At 38.4% G+C, this 25157-nt stretch overlaps 1 protein-coding gene across 3 annotated transcripts in view; it reads left to right on the top strand.

Moving 5' to 3' along the window:
* Positions 1 to 1470: 1470 nt before the first annotated feature.
* Positions 1471 to 25157, top strand: part of PTCHD4 (patched domain containing 4) — a 200432-nt gene continuing 176745 nt past the window's right edge. The window contains exons 1-2 of one of the 3 annotated variants that reach the window (XM_074397877.1): positions 1471 to 1791; positions 2114 to 2699. In XM_074397877.1, coding sequence (XP_074253978.1) covers positions 1787 to 1791; positions 2114 to 2699 — 591 coding nt within the window. In that variant the 5' untranslated portion in view covers positions 1471 to 1786. Of the gene's footprint in view, positions 1792 to 2099; positions 2700 to 25157 lie in introns of those variants that run through there. The other 2 variants (XM_010333984.3, XM_074397876.1) reach the window with 2 other exon arrangements.

Below are 25157 nucleotides of genomic sequence, written 5' to 3'. Positions count from 1 at the left end.
CAGATGGAGAACTACCAGAGATAAGATAGAAGTTATTCCTATCATCAGTAGAAATTCAAACAGAATGGCCGCCAAGGTCACTTTCAATTTAAAAAGGGTGGAATTTGTATTTAATCTCATATATGATACTTTCTTTTAGACACTTGTCCTTAAGCATCGTTGCTGTTTCTGAGCTCTCTGCTGTCTCATTGGTCTTTTAACTGAAGAATCAATTCCAATAGAGAAAAATAAAAGGTATCTATTATGACAAAGAGTCCTTAGCTTGTTCGTATGCATAGATGGGTCCCTTTCTAAGTGTCTAAAGAAGAATGGGCACTTTCACTGTTATCAAGAAAGTGTGCACGGAACATCTCTTGAAACTCAATCTTTTCTATGAAGTCATTCCAAAAAGAAAAGAAACTTTGGGAAGCAAATCTCCAGTTCACAATCACACTTTAGAGTTTGTCCTCGAAATTTCTTCACACCCTTTCCAGAACATGAACTTGCAAAAATCCCAATACATAATACACACACACACACACACACACACACTCTCTCTCTCTCTCTCTCTCTCACACACACACAGACACAGACACACACACACACACACACACACACACACACACACACAAATATTAAAGTTTTCGAAGTTGATCCCATCTGAAGCTAAGAATTTCTCACCTTCACACTTTTGGATGCTGAAGGAGGAATTGTATCTGGTGGGTGTTTTCTTTCTTTAAGGCAAAGGAGATTCACTGTTTTTTACAAGTGACTCCAGTGGGTTTCCCTCTACCCACTCAACTCTCTTTTTTTTTCAGGCAAAACTACCTGATGTGTGTCTGGAAGTGTCTGTTTCTGGAATTCCACTCACAGGGAAAAATTAGCCTAAACTAGATAGCTTGAAACAGTCCTCATGGGTGGGGAGTGGAAGGGGACATTGGGAAAAGGGGACTGAAATCAGCTTTAAGAACTTTCCATCCTTTAACCTCAAGAATACAGAAAGTGAATGTAACATTTTATGAGAAACCTCATACTGCCTGTAGATCTTCACTTTCAACACACACATATGCACATGCACAAGCACACAGGCTCTTGCTATTGGAAAATGCCTCCTCTCCAGCCACCAGACCAAGGAAGCAATCCAGACAGTCCCAATGCACCAGGGATAGACGGGGTCTCCGCAGCCCTCAGCTGCAGCGGGCTGGTCTGTGGAATCACAGCAAGAAAGGTGTTGCGAGGAAATCCCTTGCATGCTGTGTGGTATGTTAAAAATGCAGCATCATCCTCTCTGCTCTTTTTCTTCACTGAAAAGCAGAATTCGAGGGCACGGGGAAACTGGAGGGGCGAGAAGGCTGCCTCCTGGAGCCCTGGAGCCCTGGAGCCCTCTCACTCCACGCCCCACTCCTTCTCGGGCTCTAATTGCCCCTGCTCCAATGGGCCAGCAGCACCTTCACCATTTCCTCTTCCATTCACTCCAGCGGGGAGGGAAGAGGGAACACAAAACTCTAAAAATAACTGACAGCCTCTTAAAAAAAAAAAAAAAGGAAAAAGCTTATCTGCCCCCCCAAACACCCCCAACGTGCTCCCGCCCTTTCTCCCTCCTCTCCCTCCCCAGCCCCCCTCCCTTATGGGGCACATGTCTGCTTCTTACAACACCGAGGCACATGGTTCCAGTTAGGCACCGAACCCCACCAGGACAGAGAGGAAATCCACATCTGTGGGACGCTCCGCACGGAACCACCTCCAGCGAGGGAGGCCAGGGGACTGCAGCACCGAGATGAAGGGCTAGACCGAGGGAACGCTGCTCATGCGGTGAGAGCCAGCGCGGGAGGCGGCGAGGGCGCGGGGAGGCCGGGGACGGGGTGGGCCCCGTGGCGCCCCCGCAGCGCCCGCCGCCCGCCCCCACGCGCGCTGTCGATATTTGCCCGCCTTGCTGCAACTTGCTGCAGTGTTTGAAAGAGTAGTAGGAGCGCATGGAGGTGGGGCCGGGGAAAGACCAGGCGGAGTGGTTGTGGGGTGAGCGCGGAGTGGGTGGGGAGGCGGCGGCGGTGGGGAGGGGGGACTGGCCCCAGGGGGTGGGATGGGGGAGAGCGGGGTAGCCCGGCGCTTACACATGTCACATGTGCTTTTTAAGACGGCCGGGAGCGCCTGCGAGCTGGATCTGCTGGAGGATGCTGCGGCAGGTGCTTCGCAGAGGGCTCCAGTCGTTCTGCCACAGGCTGGGCTTGTGCGTGAGCCGGCACCCGGTCTTTTTCCTCACCGTGCCCGCAGTCCTGACCATCACCTTCGGCCTCAGCGCGCTCAACCGCTTCCAGCCCGAGGGCGACCTGGAGCGCCTGGTCGCTCCCAGCCACAGCCTGGCCAAGATCGAGCGCAGCCTGGCCAGCAGCCTTTTCCCCCTGGACCAGTCCAAAAGCCAGCTCTATTCGGACTTACACACCCCTGGGAGGTATGGCAGGGTGATCCTCCTCTCCCCACCCGGAGACAATATTTTGCTCCAGGCTGAGGGGATCCTGCAGACCCACCGAGCCGTGCTGGAAATGAAGGTGAACCACAAGGGCTATAATTATACTTTTTCCCATCTGTGTGTGTTGAGAAATCAGGATAAGAAATGCGTGCTGGATGATATTATTTCAGTGCTAGAGGATCTCAGGCAGGCTGCCGTCTCCAATAAGACAACAGCCAGGGTGCAAGTGAGGTATCCCAACACTAAATTAAAGGTATGCTCCTTCTGCATGCTTCTGCCAATTAAAGAGGCAGCACTTCATTTCTTGCCCTAAACAAGCAAAGAAAATGCAGAGGTCTCATCCTTAAGACTCAGAAGCTAATGCTTCTTTCATTTCTGGGGGGAAACGATGGGCAACTGAGTGAAGAAAACAGGCAATGAATGGTACGACTAGATACTAAGAAATTCAAGGCCAAACAAAACGAGTGCCAAAAATAAAAAAAATAAAAACAAAATTTAAATTTTTAAAAAAAGTTGTTTCTGAGACCCTGCAATTACATCTTTGTTCAGGGTTAATAAATCAGTGAATGGAAGGGGGAGGGGGAATCCTGAACAATTTGTGGGATTTCTTTTCATTATGGGGCTCAATGTATTTCTTATTACTGATTACACATCCACTTCGTGTCATATCCACCTATTTACATCTTCAGCCTGGCTTGATTGTTAACATGTAGGGAGTTTGTGTTTTGGTGCCGTGTGAGTGTGTGTCTGAAAACATGGAGTTATGAATGTAGTAGAGATTCCAGGAATGATGTGTATGTGTGTTTGCATACCAAAAGAAGCAGGAATTTTCTATGTATAAAAATAGGAATGTGCACCTAACTGATGTACTAGTTAACTGAATCCAGCGATCTTCCTTTCCCATAAAAAATTCCAGATGAAAGCAAGATTATTACAACAGCCCAATAACAAAAGCAAAGATAAAAAATCAGCAAAATTTACAAAGAATGGTCATTTCAGCATGAAATATATTGTGTTGTTTAGGCTCTCAATTTAAATTTTATTGTTCAAATGAGATTTCTAAACTCATTCTACGCTGCCAAGATTGAGCTGCTGCAGGCAATGAGGCATGAAGTCTCCAGGTGACTGAAGTTTCAGGGACAAATATGACTTCCAAAAGAGTCACTGCACCATTTGTGTGCTTGACCCTGTGCATGCCCAGAAACTGTGCAGCCAAGAACTCCCAAGACAGGTGTTTCCCAAGAAGAATAAATTTTTTTAACGTGTGTGAGGATATGTGTGTGTATCTGTGGAGACAGTGGAATAGAAGACCCCAGTTTCAATAAATGAATGGCCTAATATAGGAAATTACTAATATTCCTACTTATTTGATACAGTCAGCATCTATACATAATAAAAATAACTTTTTCAGAAGTTTTGAGAGAAAAATATCTTTTTCCTAAATTGAAGGAGGATTTAGTGTACTTCAAAACTAGAGATTCCTCAGGAAACCTTATAACCTGCCTTTTTTTTTTTTTTTTTTTAACCATGATGCCCTCATTTAAATGAATCCAAAGACTGACAAGGGTTTCAGCTTTACAAAGCTGAGCAGTCCCTTGAGGCTTGGTGAAATGAAACAGATGATTTATCCGCTTTAAATCTAGGTTAGGGCTTGCCTGCTTCAAACTTATCGATGAGAGCATGATGGGTATGTGTGGTTAGGCAGCATGCTTTTCATTTCCCGAATCCTTTGCCATCAACATTATTGCTTGCTAAGGAAAAGGATGTGGTGGAGAGGTAATCTTTCTAACCCATAGTCTTTTAATTGAGGTTTTTCCCATACCAAACACCTGGAGTGAGAAAGATTTGAAAGTTTGTCTAATTTAAACTTCAGTTTGTTTTCCTATGGAGTCAACTTTGCATTATTGGTTGGGTTCACTAGTGCTTTTATTCAGCGGTATTCTCCAGGTGTAAATTTTTGTTCAATCAGCCATTGAGGATATTTTGTTTTCTGGCAATATCTTTATGCTATTTACAGTATAAAATCCCTGAGGTATTCAACTTGCTCATTTAATAATCATTGGTTGTGCTCTTCTGATTTATTAAATGCTCTTCTAAGCATGTGAGACAGAGTTTGGGGCAAGAAAAGCAAAGTTCTCATTATCATGAGGCTTAACAGTAGTAGTCTGGGTGACAGAGTGAGACCTTGTCTCAAAAAAAAAAAAAATTTTAGTAGATATCAGTGTCCTCACTAGAGTAATCTGCAAGGAGGAACTCTGCAATCTTTGAGTTCACCATTGATTCAGCAGCATGCTAGGCCTATAACAGGTGCTCCATGAAAACTTTATGCTACTTGGTGGTTGATAGACATCTTAGAGGTAGTCAGAGGGTATCACAAAAGAAGGGAATAATTGATTACAAATGTTAATATCATAATAGCATAAAAAGAACAGAAGCATTACACATTAGCTTAAGTTCTTATTCTGCAATACTCTAATATCTATCAATGTTTCCTCAAATGTGTTGGCTTGACTCTCTCTGCATGGCATCACTGGGGATCTTTAAACCATGTTTGGGTAAATTGGGCTTTTGAGATCTTCTGAGAGCAATTGGCCCTCTCAAGCATTCAGACACAATCTCACATAATATAAAATATAATATATAAAACATAGTCTTAAGAGTACAATGGATGCCTAGATTCTTGTCAAAGGGTCTTCAGGAGCTCCCAGGATGAGAACTCTCTGACAGAGAGCAAGATGAGATGGACTTTTGTTTTAATTACATGTTGTTTGGAAATGATTTTGGTTCCTATTTTTCAGGGGGCTCACAAAGTGTGCTTCTATGATGCTGATACATACTAATGTGTGAAAACTCCTCGTATGCAAGATTTGAGGAACAATTTTATATGTGTATTTTTTAGCCCTCAAATTTATTTTGCTTTCTCCTGTTCCCCTGGGACACCTCTCTTCCCGACTCTGACCAATATGAAAAATTTTAGCACTGGAGAATGCTACTGGTAGGCAGAAAATCAGGAAATTGCAGAATAAATAGGGGTGGCTTCATGAGTATGAATTGGCGATTACTTGACATGAAAGAAGCAGGTCCGTGTTTACAGACAGGCTGAAGATGTTTAAACACTGGTTGACTGACAGAAGTGGTCAGAAACCTTCATTATAACAACAGAAGGTCATCTTTCAAATATTATTAAGACACCCAAGGAGTCCTGGACACAGAAAGGTTTAGAACTTCTGATAAACATGATTATGTTGACAAGGTGATCCAGACAAGCAGAGACACAGAAAGGTGCCTCCTATGGAATTCCAAACAGAGGCTTAGATAAAGCTGGTATGAAAAAAGCAGCCATTGACTTAGAATACCACAAAGAAATGGAACATATATGCAATGTCAAAAGCTGTGTAGAAAAGATGCCAAAATCTGAAATCCCTACATCTATATGACGTGACCTCTACAATTATTTCCTTCATTACAATCTTTTTTTCATATCCCTCACTAGGCACAAGAATCATATCATATATTCTTTCTGTACTGTTCACTTTCCCCACCCCAACCTAATTCAGTTCCATGTAGATAATATTCACAACAAATAGTCATTGATTAATTTATTGATAGATTTGCACATTTATACTGTTAATCACAAAATTATCTTCACTTTTTTTAACTTTTATGGCTTGCTTTTATTTTAAAGATATTCTTTGTATTCTCCAGCTATCTTTAAAGTGCTTTTGACCTGAATATTTGGGGGCTATTTTTTTTCACCTGTGAAAAGATACATATTATACTCTAATATAAAGTAATAGAAATGGGCAGACTGAATTTTTAAGTAAAATACTTAACATGTTGTTGAAGTCCACCTCTTGATTAAAGTGAGATAGGCATTCAGAATCTTTAAGCAAGGGCAGTTCTGGACTCTAAGAAGTGTTTTCATTATCATTCAAGAAGCTTGAGTGTTTACAGGTAATATTTCCCTGCTTTTTGGGTGGGCCATCATAACTTCACTTTTTCACCTGGCTAGTTCCAGGAAAGTAGCAATTCTCATATGTCCCCCAGTTTTTCATTTTAGCTGCAGTAAAAGACATAGGTAAAGATTAAGCAGATGAATGTGATTCCTTTGATATGGGTTTGATTCCAAGTCTAGATCCCAACATCCTAGCAAACAGTAATAGAGGAATAAAGCAAATCTGATTTCCCTGAATCTTGACATTCCCATTATATTCCATTAATAACCACACCTCTGAGCAGATGTTAAAATCAAATCAGTATATACTTCAATGTACCACATTTGAAATAGGAGCACAGATAGACCTTCCTGCTTCTTAACAGAAGACAGTGTTTCTTTGGGTACATTTTGGGTGCATGCTCCAGGCTTGGAAGATATCGCCATTAATTATTTAGCACCCGTCTCAATGGAACAGTAATTTAAACCAACATGAAAAGTGAGGACCAGCATTACTTGGGGAAATTTTGAAGCAAAGTTATGCTATGGACTTCTTTCTCTAATTCTAAAACCATATAAGATATACATGTCAGGATCTTCTCTGATGCTTTGATTTAAGCTTACCTTTCTGATTGAGAAAAACATCACTACCTTACTGAATGTTCAGTTTGTATCCTACATGGTGCTAGGTGTTTTATGCACACATGCTATTTAATTTTTACAAGTTTTTAAGTCAGGAGGATGATTTCTATTCCCATTTTATAAAAAAGAAAAGTGAAAACCAGGAGGTTAAGTCATTTCCTTGAAGTCCCCAAGCTAGTACTTGCTGGAGCTTGTATTTAAATCTAAGTCTGTCTGGTACTGAAGCTCATATTCTTAACCACACTGATATGTTAGATCCCATGACATTCTGCATCTTTCTCTGTAACAACAGCCCTTTATACTAAGAAAGAAGTAAGGATTTAATTCCTATCATCTGAAATCCATGGTAAAATACCACTACTAATCTTTCACACTATTTTTCTTACTTGCTCAGAGTGACTAGTGGCTCATAGGAAGGTGACACAGAGTGAAGCTTCTAGTTTGGGCAAACTCTTACTAACCCCTTACTGGGGAGAGTTGAGCAAACTCTTCATTGGCACATGATTTCACCCAAGCCAGAACAAACCAAGGAGAGGCTCCAGGATCAATTAAAAGTAGATTCCTGTAACCTGGCCTAAAGTTTGAGCCCGTGGTTTATGTGCCAAATAAGCTTGAGTATTCCTGGTTTCAACTAGCTAGAAAGAAAGAGAGAGAGAGCGAGAGAGAGAGAGAGAGAGAGACAGAGAGAGAGAGAAAGGGGGAAAGGGAGGGAGGGAGGGAGGGAAAAAGAGAAAGAGAGAGAGAAAGAAAGAAAGAATTGATGGGATAGCACAATATGCTCTAATTGAGAAATATTCGGGAGACCTGGGTTCTGTGAGACCCAGGTTTCTGTGCTAGTTAGAACTCTGAGTTCTAACTTCAGTTCTTTAAGGATCAATTGTGTGCCATTACGCATGTCTCATTACCAATTTAGGTGTTAGCTCTTTCTCTGTAAAATGATAGAGGCAGGCCAGGAATTGTCAGAATTCTTGTCAGCCAATCAAGTTCTATGATTCTTAGGTAACCATTCTACAATATAGTAGATAATTATCATTATAGTAGATTTGGGGGTGGGTATATTCTAGTATATTTTTCTTCTAGAGTAAAGTAGATGTGCTTGATTCGATTTCAGTAATGCTGCTGAAAGACTTTTGTCACTGCACCCGAGCATGATAAATTACAGTGAGAAAGATTAGATTGTCACTTAAATAAAATAGATAAGTGACAATGAAGGCCCCAGGTAGAGGCAGTCAAGAATGAAAATGAAAATATATTTGAAAAGGAGACTTTGGTGCTGAGCATTGATAATGTGTTATAGTCACCAGAGTTGCTTTTAAAGGTCAACTGAATTATTATACATACTTTTCCTGGCTACCCTATTGGGATGAGTTCTTTTATCAGACTTTTTAGAGCATCCAAAGTGGGCTAAAGACTTGCTTGGCATTGAGGTCTACCTTCTGCTTCTTGGTTTCAGCAAAGATCTACTTTAAATCTGGTTTTAAAATTTTGATAAGGACTTTTTTAAACTTCTTTTTATTTTCCTAAGTCAAGGATTAAGAGAGGGTTAAAAAGAAACAAAAAGGGATAGAAAAGAGTTCTCTCCACTCTCCTTTCCATTTCCTTGCCTTTAGCTGATCTGATGACGGTTTCCTTTAGCGGTCAGGACCACCAAGGACTTGGGGTGGGGGTGGAGAGTAGAAGTCAAAGAGATGTACACATCATGATGGAAGTGTATAAGGAATCCAAGATCATCCCCACCCCCCCCCAAAAAAAACCTCCTTTCCTGTCCTGACACTGCGATAATTCACTCTAACCGTTTTAATTGTCTTAATCTTTTCTACTTTAAATAATTATGTGTAATAACTGAACCAATCTTAATGTTGCATTTTGCAAAATACATTGTGTGTGGAGAATACTTTGCACTTTAACCCATTAGCTATTACACCTTGACTTTGACCACAGTGCTTTTAATTCTGTTTTAAAGTTGACCAGCTTTTCCCCAGACCTGTTTCAGATACATCCAGACATATGCCCAATATAAATATTTAAAAAAAAAAATCTGAAAATTCCAACCACTTGGATTTGCCTAGGACAGCTTTTGATTGGCCAGCAGATCTATTTCTTCCCTAACTTAAACAAATCACTCAAGTCCCCTTCCCAGGGTGGAATCATGGAATGACTCATTTCTCTGGAGCATTTCTGCCAGCGTGCTGGTAGACAAGGGTGCATTTATAATAGCCCTGGCACGCAGAAATATTTAGGCAATGGTTCTGACTTAAAAGCATGCCAAATTGCATTGTAAGCCACAAAATTAATTTCATTTTGTTTTCTAAGACCTTGCTCCTCAAAGTGTTTTGTATAGACCAGCAACGTGAGCACCACCTGGGAGCTTCTTTCAAATTAAAACTTCCCAGGATTTACAGACCTACTGATTAGAATCTGCATTTCAACAAGCTCCCGAGGTGATTAATATGCACCTTTGGGTTAGAGAGGCTCAGATCTACAACTCAGGGTTGACCTCAGCACTCCTAATTCATGATGTGATTTTGAAGACTCATATGTTGTTAAGACTGAATACATCATAAGAAAATACGGTAATTGAGCCTCTCAGTGTATCATTTAGGTATGTGATGGAAACACCAAGAGATATCTGGAGAATTATCAAGAGGCTGTTCTACATTGAAAAACCCTCATCTCTATCATCTACAGTTGAGCCTGTCACCTGGTTAAGCATTAAGCTGATTACTGTCATTCAATATTCTCAAAAACTGTTTAAATTAAATCTAACCGTCTCTTAAGAAAAAAAATCAGCAACATTTTCTCAAGTCTCTTTGCAGTGATTTCACAATAGTAGCAGCATTAAACCCTAGTTATTCCAATTATGTTAATATTATATGAGAACACAAGACACAGGAACCATACATGGGAGTAAAAGTATTTGGAGGAAAATGAAACACAAAATTACAGAAGAGTGTACCTTCAAAATGGCATTGTAATCTATGCTTTTTTCAGACAGAATTATTATGGAAGAGTCTCTCACTGAAATCAAGGCTCATTTTCTGTCATTCAAATAAATTCAGGGCCTCTGAAAGGTGCCTGATGAGCAGCATTCAAAAATGAATGGATTGTGTTTAGTTACAGCATTTGTGTTGAAACAGTTTCTCTTCTAGAGCTCCCCTCTCGACATGGAGAGGCCTCACCTGGGATCTTCTAATTTTTCTGTTTCGAAGACTGAAGGCAGGTCAGGCACGGTGGCTCACACCTGCAATCCCTACACTTCGGGAGGATCATTTGAGCCCAGGAGTTCAAGACCATTCTGGGCAACATGGCGAAACCCCATCTCTACTAAAAAATACAGAAATTAGCCAGGTGTAGTGGTACATACCTGTGGTCACAGCTACTTGAGAGGCAGAGGTAGAAGGATGCCTTGAGCCTGGCAGGCTGACGTTGCAGTGAGCCAAGATTACATCACAGTGCAGCCTGGGTGAGGAAAGGAAACCCTATCTCAAAACAAAACAAAACAAAGACTGAAGACAGAGCACAGGCTTGGGGTTCTACAAAGCCAAAAAGGTGTGTAAGGGGTTCTCATAGCTTCAGGAGGTTCTGGAAGAAGATCAGGTGTTCATAACAGGTGGACATTTGATTGGGTGTTAAAGGTTTAGCCTCAAAGTTTACTCTTTCTTTTAAATTTGAGCTCTGTTCTCCTACTCACCAGGTCTTTTAATGACATGGAGAGTGAGGATGTTCAGTTCTGATTGTCAGTGAAGGCTATACTAATGTGGGTAAGACAGACATTGTGTCGGTAAGACTCAAAAATCATTCACATACATGTTCATTTAGGTAACTGTTCTGTCTGTTAAGTCTCAGGCAATGTGTTGGCCACTAGAGATTCAGTGAGAGATAAAACAGATGTGGTTCTTGCCCTCTGGGAGCTTGAGTCTTGCTAAAGAAACACACACACACACACACACACACACACACACACAATCACACAGATAAATTTCATAATTACAAATTATCGTGCATGAAAAATACATGATGCTATGAGAATAGAATACCAAGTTTTGGGGTACAGAAACACCTTTCTTGAGGAAGTGACTGTGAGCAGAGATCTGAGGGGTAAGAGGGAGTTAACACACAAGGGTGGGTTAATGGTAGAGACAAGAGAGAATATGATAGAGAGGATGTGGTCCCCTAGAAGCACTGAAGGAAAGACACTGTGGGTAGAGGTTACAAAGTGATGCTGATGAGTGCTGAGGGTCATGTAACCAATTTCTTGAGGGTCAGCATAGGCAACATCATTTAGGTCAGGGTTTGTGGATCCAGATTGTCTGAGTTTACTTCTCAGTTCTACTTCCACTAACTCTTATGACTTTAGGTACATTTCTTTTTTACCTCTTTGTAGCACTTCACCCATAATAGTCATTACCTCACTCATTGAGTATTTTAAATTAGTTCATAATACCTTAAGCAGTGCTTCTCATACTCCAATGATCACTTAAGAATCTTGTTAAAAATGCAGATTCTTCTTTAGTAAGTCTGGAGTGGGTAAGAGTCTGCATTTAAAGCAAGTTGCCAAGTGTCACTGATGGTGCTGGTCCACAGTCCACACTCTGATTAGGAAGGTGGTAAGATGCTTAGAACAGCACCAGGTTCATTATACATTCTTAACCATTGCTAGTAGGTTAAGTTCCTGAGCATTGACTTTGTGCCCTTATTCGAAAGACAGAATTACTTTCCTGTGAATTCAAGATTAGATTTAAAAATCATTTTTGTTTCAACCCTCAAAGCTGAAAATCTCTCCTCCTTTTGGCAGCCCTCATTAATTCCTCAGTAAGTGTAATAAGATGAACATAGACCCCTCTACTTTTTGCATTGCAGAGCTGGAGCTCCCTGCAGGTCATAGTTCAGAATGTGACCTCTCTTTGCTAAGGATAGTAAAGAGTAGCAAAGGAAGATCTCTTGGACATTTGGTCTCAGTGTGCGCTGGTCTGGAAGTATTTTCAAGGTTGTATTTTTATGATATTCTCAATAGAGCTAGCCTTGATCACTTTCTCCTTTTTTGGTTTTTATGATGTTACAGTTCTTCTATTTCTCCAAAGGTTCTCTACCACTTACTGGTTTACTTTCCTATTTCCATAGGCATATATTTTTAATAAAGCAAGTTTTTTTTTTTTTTTTCAGAATCCATTCTCTTAATGTTCTCATTCAAGCCAAGCATCTGCTATTTTCTTGTGTCTGTAACTCTTTCAATGACATCTCTATGCTACCATTAACTCAGACTCAGTGTTTTGGTCATTTATGATTAAGTTTCCCCCACTCAGCCAAAACATATAAATGGTAATATCTAATTAATCATCAAATCATAATCAATCTACAGCAGCAGTTCTCGAACTGTAGTCCTTGGACCATCAGCATTGACATCACCTGGAAACTTATTAGAACTGCAAAATCTCAGAGCTAATTTAGTCTCTGCTGAAACTCTGGGGGTAGCACTCAACAAGCCCTAAAGGTGACTGATTTCAGCTAAAGGGTGCCCAGTCTTCGCTGAGTGTAGAAATCATTACTGGAGCTTTAAAAATACTGATTCATGGATCCCATCTACGAAGATTCAGATTTAATTAACCTGGGGACGACCCAGGCACTGTGACTTTTAAAAGCACCTCTGGTGACTATAACAGATTGCCAAGGCTCAGCACCAAAGTCTCCTTTTCAAATATATTTTCATTTTCATTCTTGGCTGCCTCTACCTGGGGCCTTCATTGTCACTTATCTATTTTATTTAAGTGACAATCTAATCTTTCTCACTCTAATTTATCATGCTTAAACCTAGTCTACATTACAAGATCATAGGAATTTCTTTTTTTTTTTTTTGATATCAATAATTTTATATTTGATGCATAATCTGCAAAATAATGTTTCTGTGTATCTTCTACAGAGAGAATGAAAAACTTTAACACTTATAAAGTAAATTTTAAAAGAAAGATTTTTTTCCCTCTAAAGGTGGACTTACTGAATCATTCCGACCAAAAAAGGTATATATTGCATACAAGTAATAATCAAATAGTTGAGACATGAAATGAATAACATCAAAGGCAATTGGCTTAAGAATGTTCATCATCTGCATATATTTCCCAACAAGTCTTATTACATTCAACGTTGTATTTGTTAAAATAGGTGCATTCACTTTATTTAGACTGTAATCTGATTTCTTCCTGCTTTTTAGAGTTTCTCGAGAAACACTTTTCACAGGAGCATCTCCTGTCTGCTCATCCACATAGTCTCGTTTGAGTTCCTCAGGAACATCACTGTCACTGTCATACTCTTGATAGGCACTCTTTTCTTGTTCATCAGATTCATACCCATTAGAAGCCAAGACATCTTCTGTTTCTTCATCTTTGTGGTTAGCCTGAATTTCAAACGGATTCCCACCGCTACAGTACTGCTCAAACAAGGTCACTGCTTCTTGATTATTCTCTTCCCTAACCAACTCTTACAGACACTTCCCATTTCCTGGAGATAAAAGTACAAGCTGCTGACCAAGGTCGTTGAGAACTTCCCTTGGCTCAGCCTCCAAGTTTCCTTGTGGTTTCAGTTCACGTTATATCAAATGCTGCAACACACCAAAACAATCATACCCTGGACTTTCCTGCTTTCTTTTCATCATTCATACGGTTCCTTTGGCTTGGAATTTACTGCATACTGTAAAAATCATACATATCTCTTAAAAGCTGAGGCCTTAAAGCCACTTTTTGCATGGAGCTTCTCTAAGCCATTTTCATGTACTTTAGAGGTAGATAGTTCTCGGAGTCTCCATCTAACTTGTATTGTAGATACATAGTGAATCTCAACTAAAGTGTAACTGTATGTGCCTAACAAACTAATAGGGCGTTTAGCTCTCTTAGCAGAAATTAATTTGCCTGGGAGGATGTGACCAGCAATGAAGTCTTCAGGGCAAGTCCTTGGGGGAAAGTTGTAAAGGAATTGAACCAAAGCCCATTCCAGGCAGTCTGATATCTTATGTTTTTGTCCAAGCCCTAAAGGCATATGGCTACAGAAAAACATATAAGCCATTTTCATGAGTGATCCTGAGATACCTGAGTCATGGACAACACAGCTTGGGCTCAGTAAAAAAAAAAAAAAAGGGGGGGGGCACCAGAAGAGGGAGGGACAGACTCTTTACCCACGTGTACACAGCAACCATGTGGCTTCAGCTAAGGAAAGGATGCAGAGAGCATGACATGGCTTGGGCACCTGATAGGGTTGCCAAATATAGCAAGTAAAAATACAGGACACAGTTAAATTCGAATTTCAGATTTTGTTTTAAAAAATAACTTTTTGCTGTAAGTATGCAATAAATACTGCATTCTTCACTTATCTGAAATTCAGATTTAACTGGGTGTGCTATATTTGATCTGACAAATGTGGCACCATGAGAGTTTGCAGAATCACATCTGGAGACTTCATCACAGACGTCAGTGTCACATGGTCACCAGCACTTGCAGTTCTAACTCATAACAGTGATCATCAGCCAGCCAGAGGTTAAAGAGGAAGACTGTGAATGGCCTGATGCAGACTACTGAAACATATCCTATGGACCCCCAGAAATGCATAAGTGAAGATTTGCAGGGGCCAGAGCTCCCATCACATTCAAGTGGGGACAGCAACAAATGAAATTTAAGTTACTCTTACTATGACCTGATTTGTATACTTTGGTCTTAAGAAACCCAAGTTACATTTATTGTTTTAATATATACAAGAAGCTACACTCAATTAAGATTTCACTGAATCCAAATGCCTCTGTTTTATATTTAACTATGAAAAGATGGAAACTATATACACATGAGAAAAATTTGATTACTGAAAAAGAAAGACACGTGCATAATAGTGAACAGTTATAGACTGAAAATATTAATAGGCTAAAACCAGAACCCCTAGACAGTATAGATTACCCTTTCTAGGTAAGAAAAATTTCATTAAAACCAAAGGTGAAGCATGCTGTTAACATTTGTACTACAGCACTAATAAGTATATGTGTTATTTAGAACCTGTCTTATTTTCCTTCAAAATTATACAGCTTTTGAAGGTAGCTTTTTATAAAGCTTTTGAGGATAGATATTGCATCTCGTTTACATTTATAGCCTTCTCCACATAATTTAAAAACAGTTTTGCATATAAGAAAGCTTTCAGTAAATGACGGATGAAATGAAGTAAATGTAAATGTATTTGTTTAGGAAGGGAATTCTCATTTAGTGCTGATTCTGGTTGCCTGAATCTGTTTAATTCAACATTTACCATACTTTTCCACTAAGAGTGGAAAACATTGGATACCATCCTAATATTCCATATGTGGCTCTTATAGTACCCTTCCCTCATGGGAAAAGCTTGTCATTTCTCCCAGGAACTGAGTCTTTCTGTACAATTCAATGTGGGGGACAATCTCTACAGGGCAAAGACCTGGGAAGTTGAGGCAGAGCCTGCATAACAGGACATGAGGACAGGGAGGGTAGGGTGCCAGTAAGTACCCCAGGAGACAGATATTCACTCTGCAAGAACACCTCGGGGGAATGAGAGAAGCTCAGGGTTTGAACTAGTTTAATGACCCCCTTTTAGAGATAGAGTATATCTCTCTGAGGGAGTGGCACACAAAGCTGATATTAGCAGCTTGGCTCTTATTTTTATTTCATTCTTTCAATCATTTTCACCTTGGGGATTGTTTTTAAGGAATTGGATTCTTTCTAGGTTGTGAACCTTTAGACTTTTTTATTAGCTAATCACATCTTATCAGAGGGGCTCTTCCAAAGCAATGTTCAAATTTATATTTTTAGAGTTAATTTCTCTTAAAAAGTCGTTTATTAACTGTTATCTTACTAATCTTCCTCTTGATCGAAAAATATTTTGGTAATTGATAACTAACTTGATAAGAGCTTCTTACTCCCCATCTTTTCCTCTCAGCTCAATAGCCTACAAATTCATTGATACTGTTTAACTTATAAGCTTCCATTCACAATCTGACCCACTTAGACTAAAGCAGCAAATGTTTTTACTGGGTGGATCCTGTTTTTTGATGAATTAATAGGGGAACCAGTTATTGATCGAGTCTGTCTTTAAACATTTTTAAATAAGGATGAAGTGGATAATACATAGAAAACAGACAAATTTATGTTTGTATCAATTATCTCCATTTATTTGAGGTGTGACTTTGGATGTGACACTTAACATCTTTGACCCTTAGCTTTTCTGAGTTTAAAAAAAATTTTTTAGCACTTGGTAGTTTTTAAAATAAATTGTAGCTAGTTTGTATTAATATAAACTCAGAATCATAACATCACTGGAAGGTTAGGAAACCATGTGATACATCACTTACCATCCCTTCACTAGTTCTATAAAAAATTTATTTCCAGTATTTAACTCTTAAATACACAATTGTCATCATAGGGTGCATGTCTTTTTTATCCTATTTATTTTTATTGTCTTATGATAAACATATTCATAATCGTTTTACTGATTGCATGAAAGTTCATCAGGTAGCCATGACACAATTTACTTAAGCTTTTATTGCTATCTTTAGAGTACTTCTGGGGAAGTGTTTTGGGACTGAATTTTACAATCCTTAAACAGACATAAGGAAGAAAGTAAAACTTTCTGACTTGCTAATATAAGCTGTAGGGAAAAATAATTCTTATATGATTTTAAATGTTGCTTTCGTAAGTTTAAACTTATGGAACATTCTTTCATAAATTTAAACTTTCATACAAACTTATGAAAGAAAAATATAAATATAGGTCAACAAGTTCCAGGGGAACAGATATCCCAAGAAAAGCCTTGGATAGAAATTAGGAGGACCTGAGTTATTTATAGGCCAACTCCAAAATGCTGTAAGTTGCTTTGTTAAGGACCATATCCAAGATTAAGCTTCTAAGAGCACCTTGTGGCTTATCCTATTACAAAGTACTTTTTACTGCATTTTACTTGGTGTAGTTCAATGATTCTGCAAAGAAACACTTCAGGAACTTTCCAATTATGTAATGCCTGGGGCCCCTCTTAAGATCAATTGAATCAAAATATCTGGGGAAATAACCCAAGCATTGGTATTTTTCAAGATCCTTGAATGATTCCAGTGGATAGCCAAATTCAGAAAAAGAACCTGAAACTGCAGAAAGATCCCCCTCTCCTGCCTAGCTCTTTTGCAGGCAGGATGAGAGGATAAGTGAACACTTTAGGACTCATGTTGCTTCCCCTGAAACTCAGCTTCAGGCCAAGTTTGGGGTCTCAAAGGAGAGAACATCTGCCCTGACACCAGCTACCACAATACCATTTTCTTGCCAGGTAAGTTGCCTCCATGGGAGCTCTGTAACTAAAGAAAACAACTTTATCCTTTTCTGTACTTCCCTAATCGATAAGTGAGTGGCTAGAAATATGATGTATTAATCAATTTGCTATGTTCCTAAGATGTCCCGGATTGCTTATCATTGGGAAAACATGTCCCTAGACACTTTAAGAGGCACCCTCAGTTAACACATTAATGCAAGGAAGTTAATTTTAAAAAGTAAATCTGTACATGCATGGTAAATATTTATTATGTTGATGAAAGGGTCAAAAGTAATAAATTTTTATAGCTTGAAGAAGTAAAATACTAAAACTTAACATAGACTTGATTTTTATTAAATTGTTATTAGCTCTCTCATTTCCATCAAGACAAACTAAATTCCTCCACATCCTGAGATGGTCAGTGTTTGTGACTTTGCAACTAATTTATTAATGTTATCCGTTGTTAACCCATACTTTTGATAATAAGCCTGTAGTAAGAGATAAGTATATGTCAAATTAATGAAAGACAAGGTGAATTACTCCTTGACTCCTCAGCCATTACATTTTGAATATTAAAATCATGACATCAAAGAATTTTAATCAGGCTTAGCTTAAACAAAACTTATTTGACATTCTTCGGCCAAATTGCATGTTTTCTGTCTCTTCACCTGTGAACAAAATGTTATACTCTTCTTCTAGATGTATTTACTACTTTTAGCAAGCCTGAGACATCTAATTCATTCATATAAGGTTCCTGACTTCACCAGATCAGTGTGGCAAGTCAAGCCATATTCAAACAGTATTACCATAATGTCTAATTAAAGAAAAAGTATGTTCTTTAACGTGCAATGAATATTTAAAGTAGTTTCAGCTACATAGAAGACATAATCATCCAAGTGCCCTTCTTGGGTCAGTAGAAAGCTTTTCCATCAGTAGCCCAGTGAGTCCACAAATCATTTACTCCCTCTCTTATTATTTTTAAATGGCAATTATAAATCACTTGATACATAAGGGGAAAGGATGTTTTTCCAGTCAAAATGAATGATGTAGTATACACCAACGGCCACTGGCACTGGAAATTTTACATTACAGAAGGAGAGCCAAACATTTGGTACCCCATCATCACCTTTATATTAAATATTCTATCTTTGACAGAAAGGCAAAAGCACTTTACAAAGCTGAATCCATATCTGCCTTATATTTTGCAATGCCATGTAAAATAGAGAATTAACTCCTCTTCTATGTCCTGCTCTAACACACCTCCAAAGAGTTTAACATAAGCATCATATTTTGTGCATAGAGTTTCACAAGATGTATCCAGAAAGGATACATTGTAGAGGGTTATCTCATCTACACACTTCAGAAAGCTCTGTTGTATTTCTTTAGTAACTTACTCACTATTTAATGTCTCTCCAGAAGAAAATTATTTCTCGTATCTATTTAAAACAAGGTATTGCTATTTGTTATTCTTCTAGTGAAGAAAGAGAACCTACGTCATTCATTTTTTTTTCTTTTTTTGAACTATCCTTTACCTGTGATCTTGGAAATGGTAATTATATTTTCCTAGCCTTCTCTCTGGCTAAAAATCTCTCACACATAGCTTTCATTCTCAATTTCCCACACTTTCTGTTTTTAGCTCCTGAAGCAGTAAACTTCTAAGTTCAAGAAATTGATACATCTCCTAAGTGTTAAAAACATATTATGTGTTCTTTATAAAGATATCCAGGTGTCTTCTCAACTTTCTCCTCCCTGTATTTGTCTTATTTCAATGAATACTTTTCTCAGTAGAGATGTATTTTATGCTTACATTGTTTCAGACACTGTGCCTGGCATGGGGTTATAGAGATAGATCACAGACTTTCTTTTCCAAAAATCTACAATCTAGTCAGGAAAGCAAACAGGTAAATAGGAAGTTAGCAGCACAATCTGATAACTTGAATCTTCAAAGTTAGTCCAAAATGATCTAGAGCTCTAAATAATTTAGAACTGTTATTACATGAGATTCAGCATCCTCAAGAGCTCTATAATTTAAAAAAATGGGCTTTTATTGGTTGGGGAAAATCTTTCAGAGCTGCTTATTTCAATTGGTAAGAAATGTTTTCTTTTTCAAAATTTATTCATTAAAATTGAGGTCAATGGAGAGCTGCTCACTGCAAGCAGGAAACTATTTTGCTATGATCAGTTACTCTGAAGGTTATGAAGTCAGCATAAAATCCCAATAATGCTATAGACTTAAAAAATGAATACAAAGCAGGAAAATTTTATGGATATGGACCAAGAAATATCAAGATGAAAAAACATGAGGGTTATTAATCATCCACGGACCTGGCCAGAAGATTGCTGGATAGGGAACTTTCCATGACCCCAAAAATCATCCTCCCTTTCATCTTTTTTCCCTAGTGTGTAAGAACTATTAAGGTAGCTGTGGGACTATTTAACAAGCAAAAATGAAAAATATATATAAGACTTCTTTTATAAATCATGAAGTAGCCACAGCTAAAATGGTAACGTTATGAAGTAACTATAGATAAGATGTTAAGCATTTTTAATAAGGACAAAGAATAAAGAGTTAATTCCTACTTTTGTTTTGGGTAATATCTGATTTAATAAACATCTCTGACTTCGTGCCTACTAGGGTGATATATCAGCATTTTTATTCCCATTAAACAAATGAGTAATTTTTATACCTTTAACAAAAGGTCACATTTAATCTTTCTGGAACAGGCTAGGTAAAAATAATCAACAAATGGTCTCTCACAGTTTATTGATTGAAAGATTGTTTGATGTGTGTTCCTAAGAATTGATGTTCATCTACAAATTGTAGGACTCCAAGTCTCTGTGTTAAGAAATATAAAATGAAAATGTGTGTTTTTTTCTCTTTTTTTAATAAGGATTATTTTGCGCTAGCAAAGTGAAGTACAGCACTACACAATTGCCCGACTCATTCAATTATCATGATAGAAAATCTAGTTATTGTTATCTGACTGCCCTAAGACAATAATTTTGTTTTACTTATCTCAGTAATTATTTGGTTCTTTATTTTGTTAACTTTAATGTAGACACAATAAGACTTCAGGTTGGAAAGTCTCTTTCTTTGAATTTTTTGAAGACAGGGATAGGTCAAGTCTCATCTGATATGGATCTATGGGGGCAGATCCACCATGTAATGGTGATGCATGCTCAATGGACCAAGTGTTCCATGTCATTTAGAACAAGACCTGCTCCAAGTAATGTGCATGAATTTATTTGGTTGTCACCAACAGCCCGCTTAGAAAGCTGTATTAGCCTCATTTTTACAGTGAGCAAACTGAGGCACAGATGGTTAAGTCACTTGTTAAAGTCCACTCAGAGTGGATGAACCCAGTATTCTTACCTTAGCACCTACATTCTTACTCCTTCCTAAAGCATTGACCAGCTATATAGGTCCCCCAGTCTTTAGTTTGGTTGCCCGTAATATATCTAAAGTTGTTCTTCATAGTTTCTTAGGAAACTCAAGATTAAAAGTGGAAAAGGATTTACTGTATCATCAAAATTATTCTCACCTAGAACTAATAAAAGTATATTCCCTATAGCATTTTTCCAGAAGCAGTTTAGTCAGTTTTATTAAGTTCAATTTATGTGCACCTCATTTAATTGATCGAATTTCTGCCACTTTTCTTGGAATGTTCATCTAAAGCCCTAATAAACCTGACTAATATCATGACACTTCTCTATTATAAAACTATTTCTCTTTATTATGATATTCCATTATTTCTTTTTCTATTAACAATATAGAATGACCTTACATAATTCTTCTTTTCTTAATAAGTCATGTTGATACCCAGTTTTCATGAACAGACTGGAAATGAAAATCCACTGCTTGGCTTTGTAGATTAGAAGCCAACATAAACAGAAACATATTTGATGTCGTTTTACACTGGTGTCTTTCTGCCACAAATTTTGACTGGGAGAAACGGGTAGCCAAAGTTTTTCTTATCTTATTTAATAATGACTACTCTGAGAGTATCCAAAATATTTGAAGATATGGTGAATAAACATTTATGGAGTCCTTACTGATAATAATGGATTGCGTGTTGCCAAAGCGGTATGAAATAGTACCTCTACCAGCAAAGAATTTACGATTTAGTTGACATGTCACATGTATACAGAGAGCCTACAAGGCAGTAAATGCCTAATGAGGAATGCAGGCACTACTTTCTGTGGATAGGAGTTTAGAGGAACAATGGATCACCTTTATCTTTCCCTAAGGCTTTTAGGATGACGTGAGATTTGTGCTCATTCCAAAAACAAAGATTGGAATCAGATGGAGAAACGCAAGAACACTTTGCACAAAAGAAGAACCAGTCTTTAGAGCATGCTTGCTTAGGTAGTATATCAACATTTTTAGCCTTGTTCAACACGTGAGAGAATTATTTTACTTTTGAGAGCTAGGCCAGCTAGGCTAATTAAAGACACAGAAAGCCACCTTGGAACAGCCCAATGTAGAACCTTCAAGTATTTCAATATTTTAGAGAACTCAAAAAATGCGTACATTCATCTAGGTCAGGGTTTCTTGACCTTGACACAATTTGGAGCCAGATGGTTCTTTGTTGTGAGATTGTCCTGTGCATTGTGGAATGTTTAGCAGCATCCTTGGCCTCTACCCTCTAGATGCTAGTAGCATTCTCCTGCTCCCTCAAGTTGTGAAAAACTAAAACGCAGTCTCTATACGTTGCCAAATGTCCCCTGAGGCACAAAATTGCCTCCTGTTGAGAACCACTGCTCTGGTTCTATGAACACTGAGTGAAATCGGTCTTGCAGGTTTCTCTCCTCACAAGCCATCAGGAAAATTGTCTTTGTACCTCACCAAACTCCCTCATAGTGCATGTTGTCAATCACCTTCTTCAGTGGTCTTGGAGTGCGTGCCTTCCATGTCAAAAGTACACAGGCCACTTGGCAGGAAGCCAGACTCTAGTCTCTGGAAAATTTCTAGGATGCCCAGTGAAAGCCACTAAGATATGCTCACTAAAATGTATTCTGCACTGAGGAAAAACTCTTTAAGCTTGTTCACTTGTGAAAATTGTAGTCCTATTTAGATTAGAAACCTATTTCAATTGTAAATCCTGTTGGTCTGGGAAGCTCAGCATTTGGGAGAGAACACAGCTGGTGCTTCCTGGATGTTAAATAATTCATCTTCCTCGTTTTGGAGAGTCAGAAACAGCAAGCTGAGATGCTAAATCCTCAGTAATATTGCAAAACCTAGTCACTGGCACGAAGGAGGAGAAAGGCCTTCTAAATCACAGAGGCCATCCTGCATAGCCTTAAGGGAAGCTGAAGAAAAGAAATGCTATTTGCTAATTTGATTTTTTTCCCATTTTGGCAGTATAGGGAAGATAGATTGCCCTGGGAGAGTTTTGTGAAACTCAGTTAAACCAAATCAGCCTGTTCTATGTATTTTGTACCTTTTCAGACCTGTGTCTCCCATGCAGGCAGTTCATTTTTCAAGTGAAGTATTTTGACCTTTCTAAAAACTATTTTCCCCAGAAATTAGAAGATAATCATGGAAACTGGGGAACCACCTGCTCAACTGCAGTTAGTAGAAAATAGATGACATTTGAGTAACTGCTTGATGATAAATATTTCTCATTAAAGTTTCTATTCTCACATTTGGCTATTTATTGCATAATCTATTTTAGGCCAAATTGTCATAGTACCTGCTTTAAGTGCATCTAGCATTTTCGTATAACTCTGGAAACCACATTAAATTCTCTGAAATGCTCAGCTTCTTCAACAGTGTTTCACAGTAGTTCATTACCACTTTCTCAGGTAACTAGTAATCTTAGAACTTCAATTTCTGTTCCATGAAAGAGAGATTTTTTTTACTAGACTGCTTATTTTATATCTTAAGGATATAATATCATTTTCCTATATTACAGAGTCCCGATGTGTATTATTACAATCTATGCTCTGATCTTAGTCACATCGGCCCGGTATAACAAAAACACCATAGACAGAATGAGTTAAACAGGATTTATTTCTCACAGTTGTGGAGATAGAAAGATTAAGACCAAGGCATGCACTATCAGATTCAGGTTCTGGTGTGGGCCCCAATTCCTGGTGCATAGACTGCTCTTTCCTGTGTGTTTTCTCACACTATAGAAGGGGTAAGGGAGCCCTCCAGTGCTCTTTAATAAAAACACTAATCTCATTCATGAGGACTCCACCTGGATGACCCAGTCACCTCCTAAAGGCCCGCCTGCAAATATCACACTGGGGAGTAGGATCTCAACATACTGATTTTGTAGAGAGGTTAACAGTCCATAGCAGCTCAGTTCAACCAAGTTTATGGGGCTCTAATGAGAATTTACAATGCTGAATGAGCTCAAAAACTGTTATGTTCTGATATATTCTGCTTAACTGTTTGGCTCCATATGACATAAACAATCAAACACATTTTTCATTGGTCAAGCTATGTAGTTTTGCATTTATCTCCACTGAGAGTAAATGTAGAGAAAAGTAAAAGGTAATAATAGAAGTCTACATGCAACCATTGTGGTTATCAAGGCAATGCAAGTTTCTAAGTGATAATTAGAGGGGGATTTTCTGGGGGTATTATAAATAAATAAAAATTGAATGTCCTAAGTGGAAGCTAGCCAGGAGTGGTTTGTAACAGCTGTATTCTCTGGGGGAAAAAAAACTAAAATGCTGTAGACAATAGAATAAGAGAAGGGAAGGGAGAGAGTTCTACCAAATAAAATCTCAGTTTTGATTCATTTATTAAACTTTTTTCTCATCTCATAAGAACAAAGGGGGAAAAAAATTTGGTGATTGGACCCGTGGGCCAGGCAACCCAATATTCAGGCTCTCATAGTGAATCCAAGACATTGCAAGCAATATTCAGTTTATGACAGTGGTGCCAGGGGAGGTCTTATGAGCATCCACACTATTTTTTCCTTCATGATGTTTTCTTCAGAAAACATTTAGAAGTTAGGAATATAACCTGAGCCGCAACAGCTTCTTAATAACGCGGATTGCTTTAATATGCCCCAAAGAGGAACACTTAATTCAAACAAACCCCAATTTTAATATGTTTCAAATATTTCTTCCTTGGAAAACTTCATTTTATGTGCATTTTATTTCATTTGAAAATTGACAAGCTGCATCATAAATTAGATGTTATACTGCCTGATAAGATATGTATTATTAAACAAGTTGCAGGACCTCTTAAAAGTCAGAACAATTGAGAAAGCTGTTCCAGAGTAATATCAGTAAGTTTAGAAACATACAGAATAAAAATTGAAATTGCTGAAGAAGTTTAAAATAAGGGTCCATGGAAGTAATATAGATGATACACTCCAAACAGTTATTTATGTATAACTAATATTAAAAGGTAGATAATAATAAATCCATTCTATTAAATATATATTCATTCAATTTAAAATGAAATCATGATCCCATTACTGGGTATATATCCGAAGGATTATAAATCATTCTATTATACGGACACATGCACACGAATGTTCATTGCAGCACTGTTTACAATAAAAAAGACCTGGAACCAACCCAAATGCCCATCGATGATAGACTGGACAGGGAAAATGTGGCACATATACACCATGGAATATTATGCAGCCATTAAAAATGATGAGTTTGCATCCTTTGTAGGGACATGGATGAAGCTGGAAACTACTGTTCTCAGCAAACTGACACAAGAGCAGAAAATCAGACACCACATGTTCTCACGCATAGGTGGGTGTTGAACAATGAGAATACATGGACACAGGGAGGGGAACATCACACACTGGGGTCTGTCGAGGGGAAATAGGGAAGGGACAGCATGGGATAGGGAGTAGTGAAGAGATATCA

The sequence above is a fragment of the Saimiri boliviensis genome, chromosome 4, assembly GCF_048565385.1.
Source record: "Saimiri boliviensis isolate mSaiBol1 chromosome 4, mSaiBol1.pri, whole genome shotgun sequence".
In the NCBI taxonomy this organism is placed as follows: Eukaryota; Metazoa; Chordata; class Mammalia; order Primates; family Cebidae; genus Saimiri; species Saimiri boliviensis.
The sequence above is the reverse complement of the archived record's forward strand: the minus strand, read 5'-3'. Positions and strand labels throughout refer to the sequence as shown.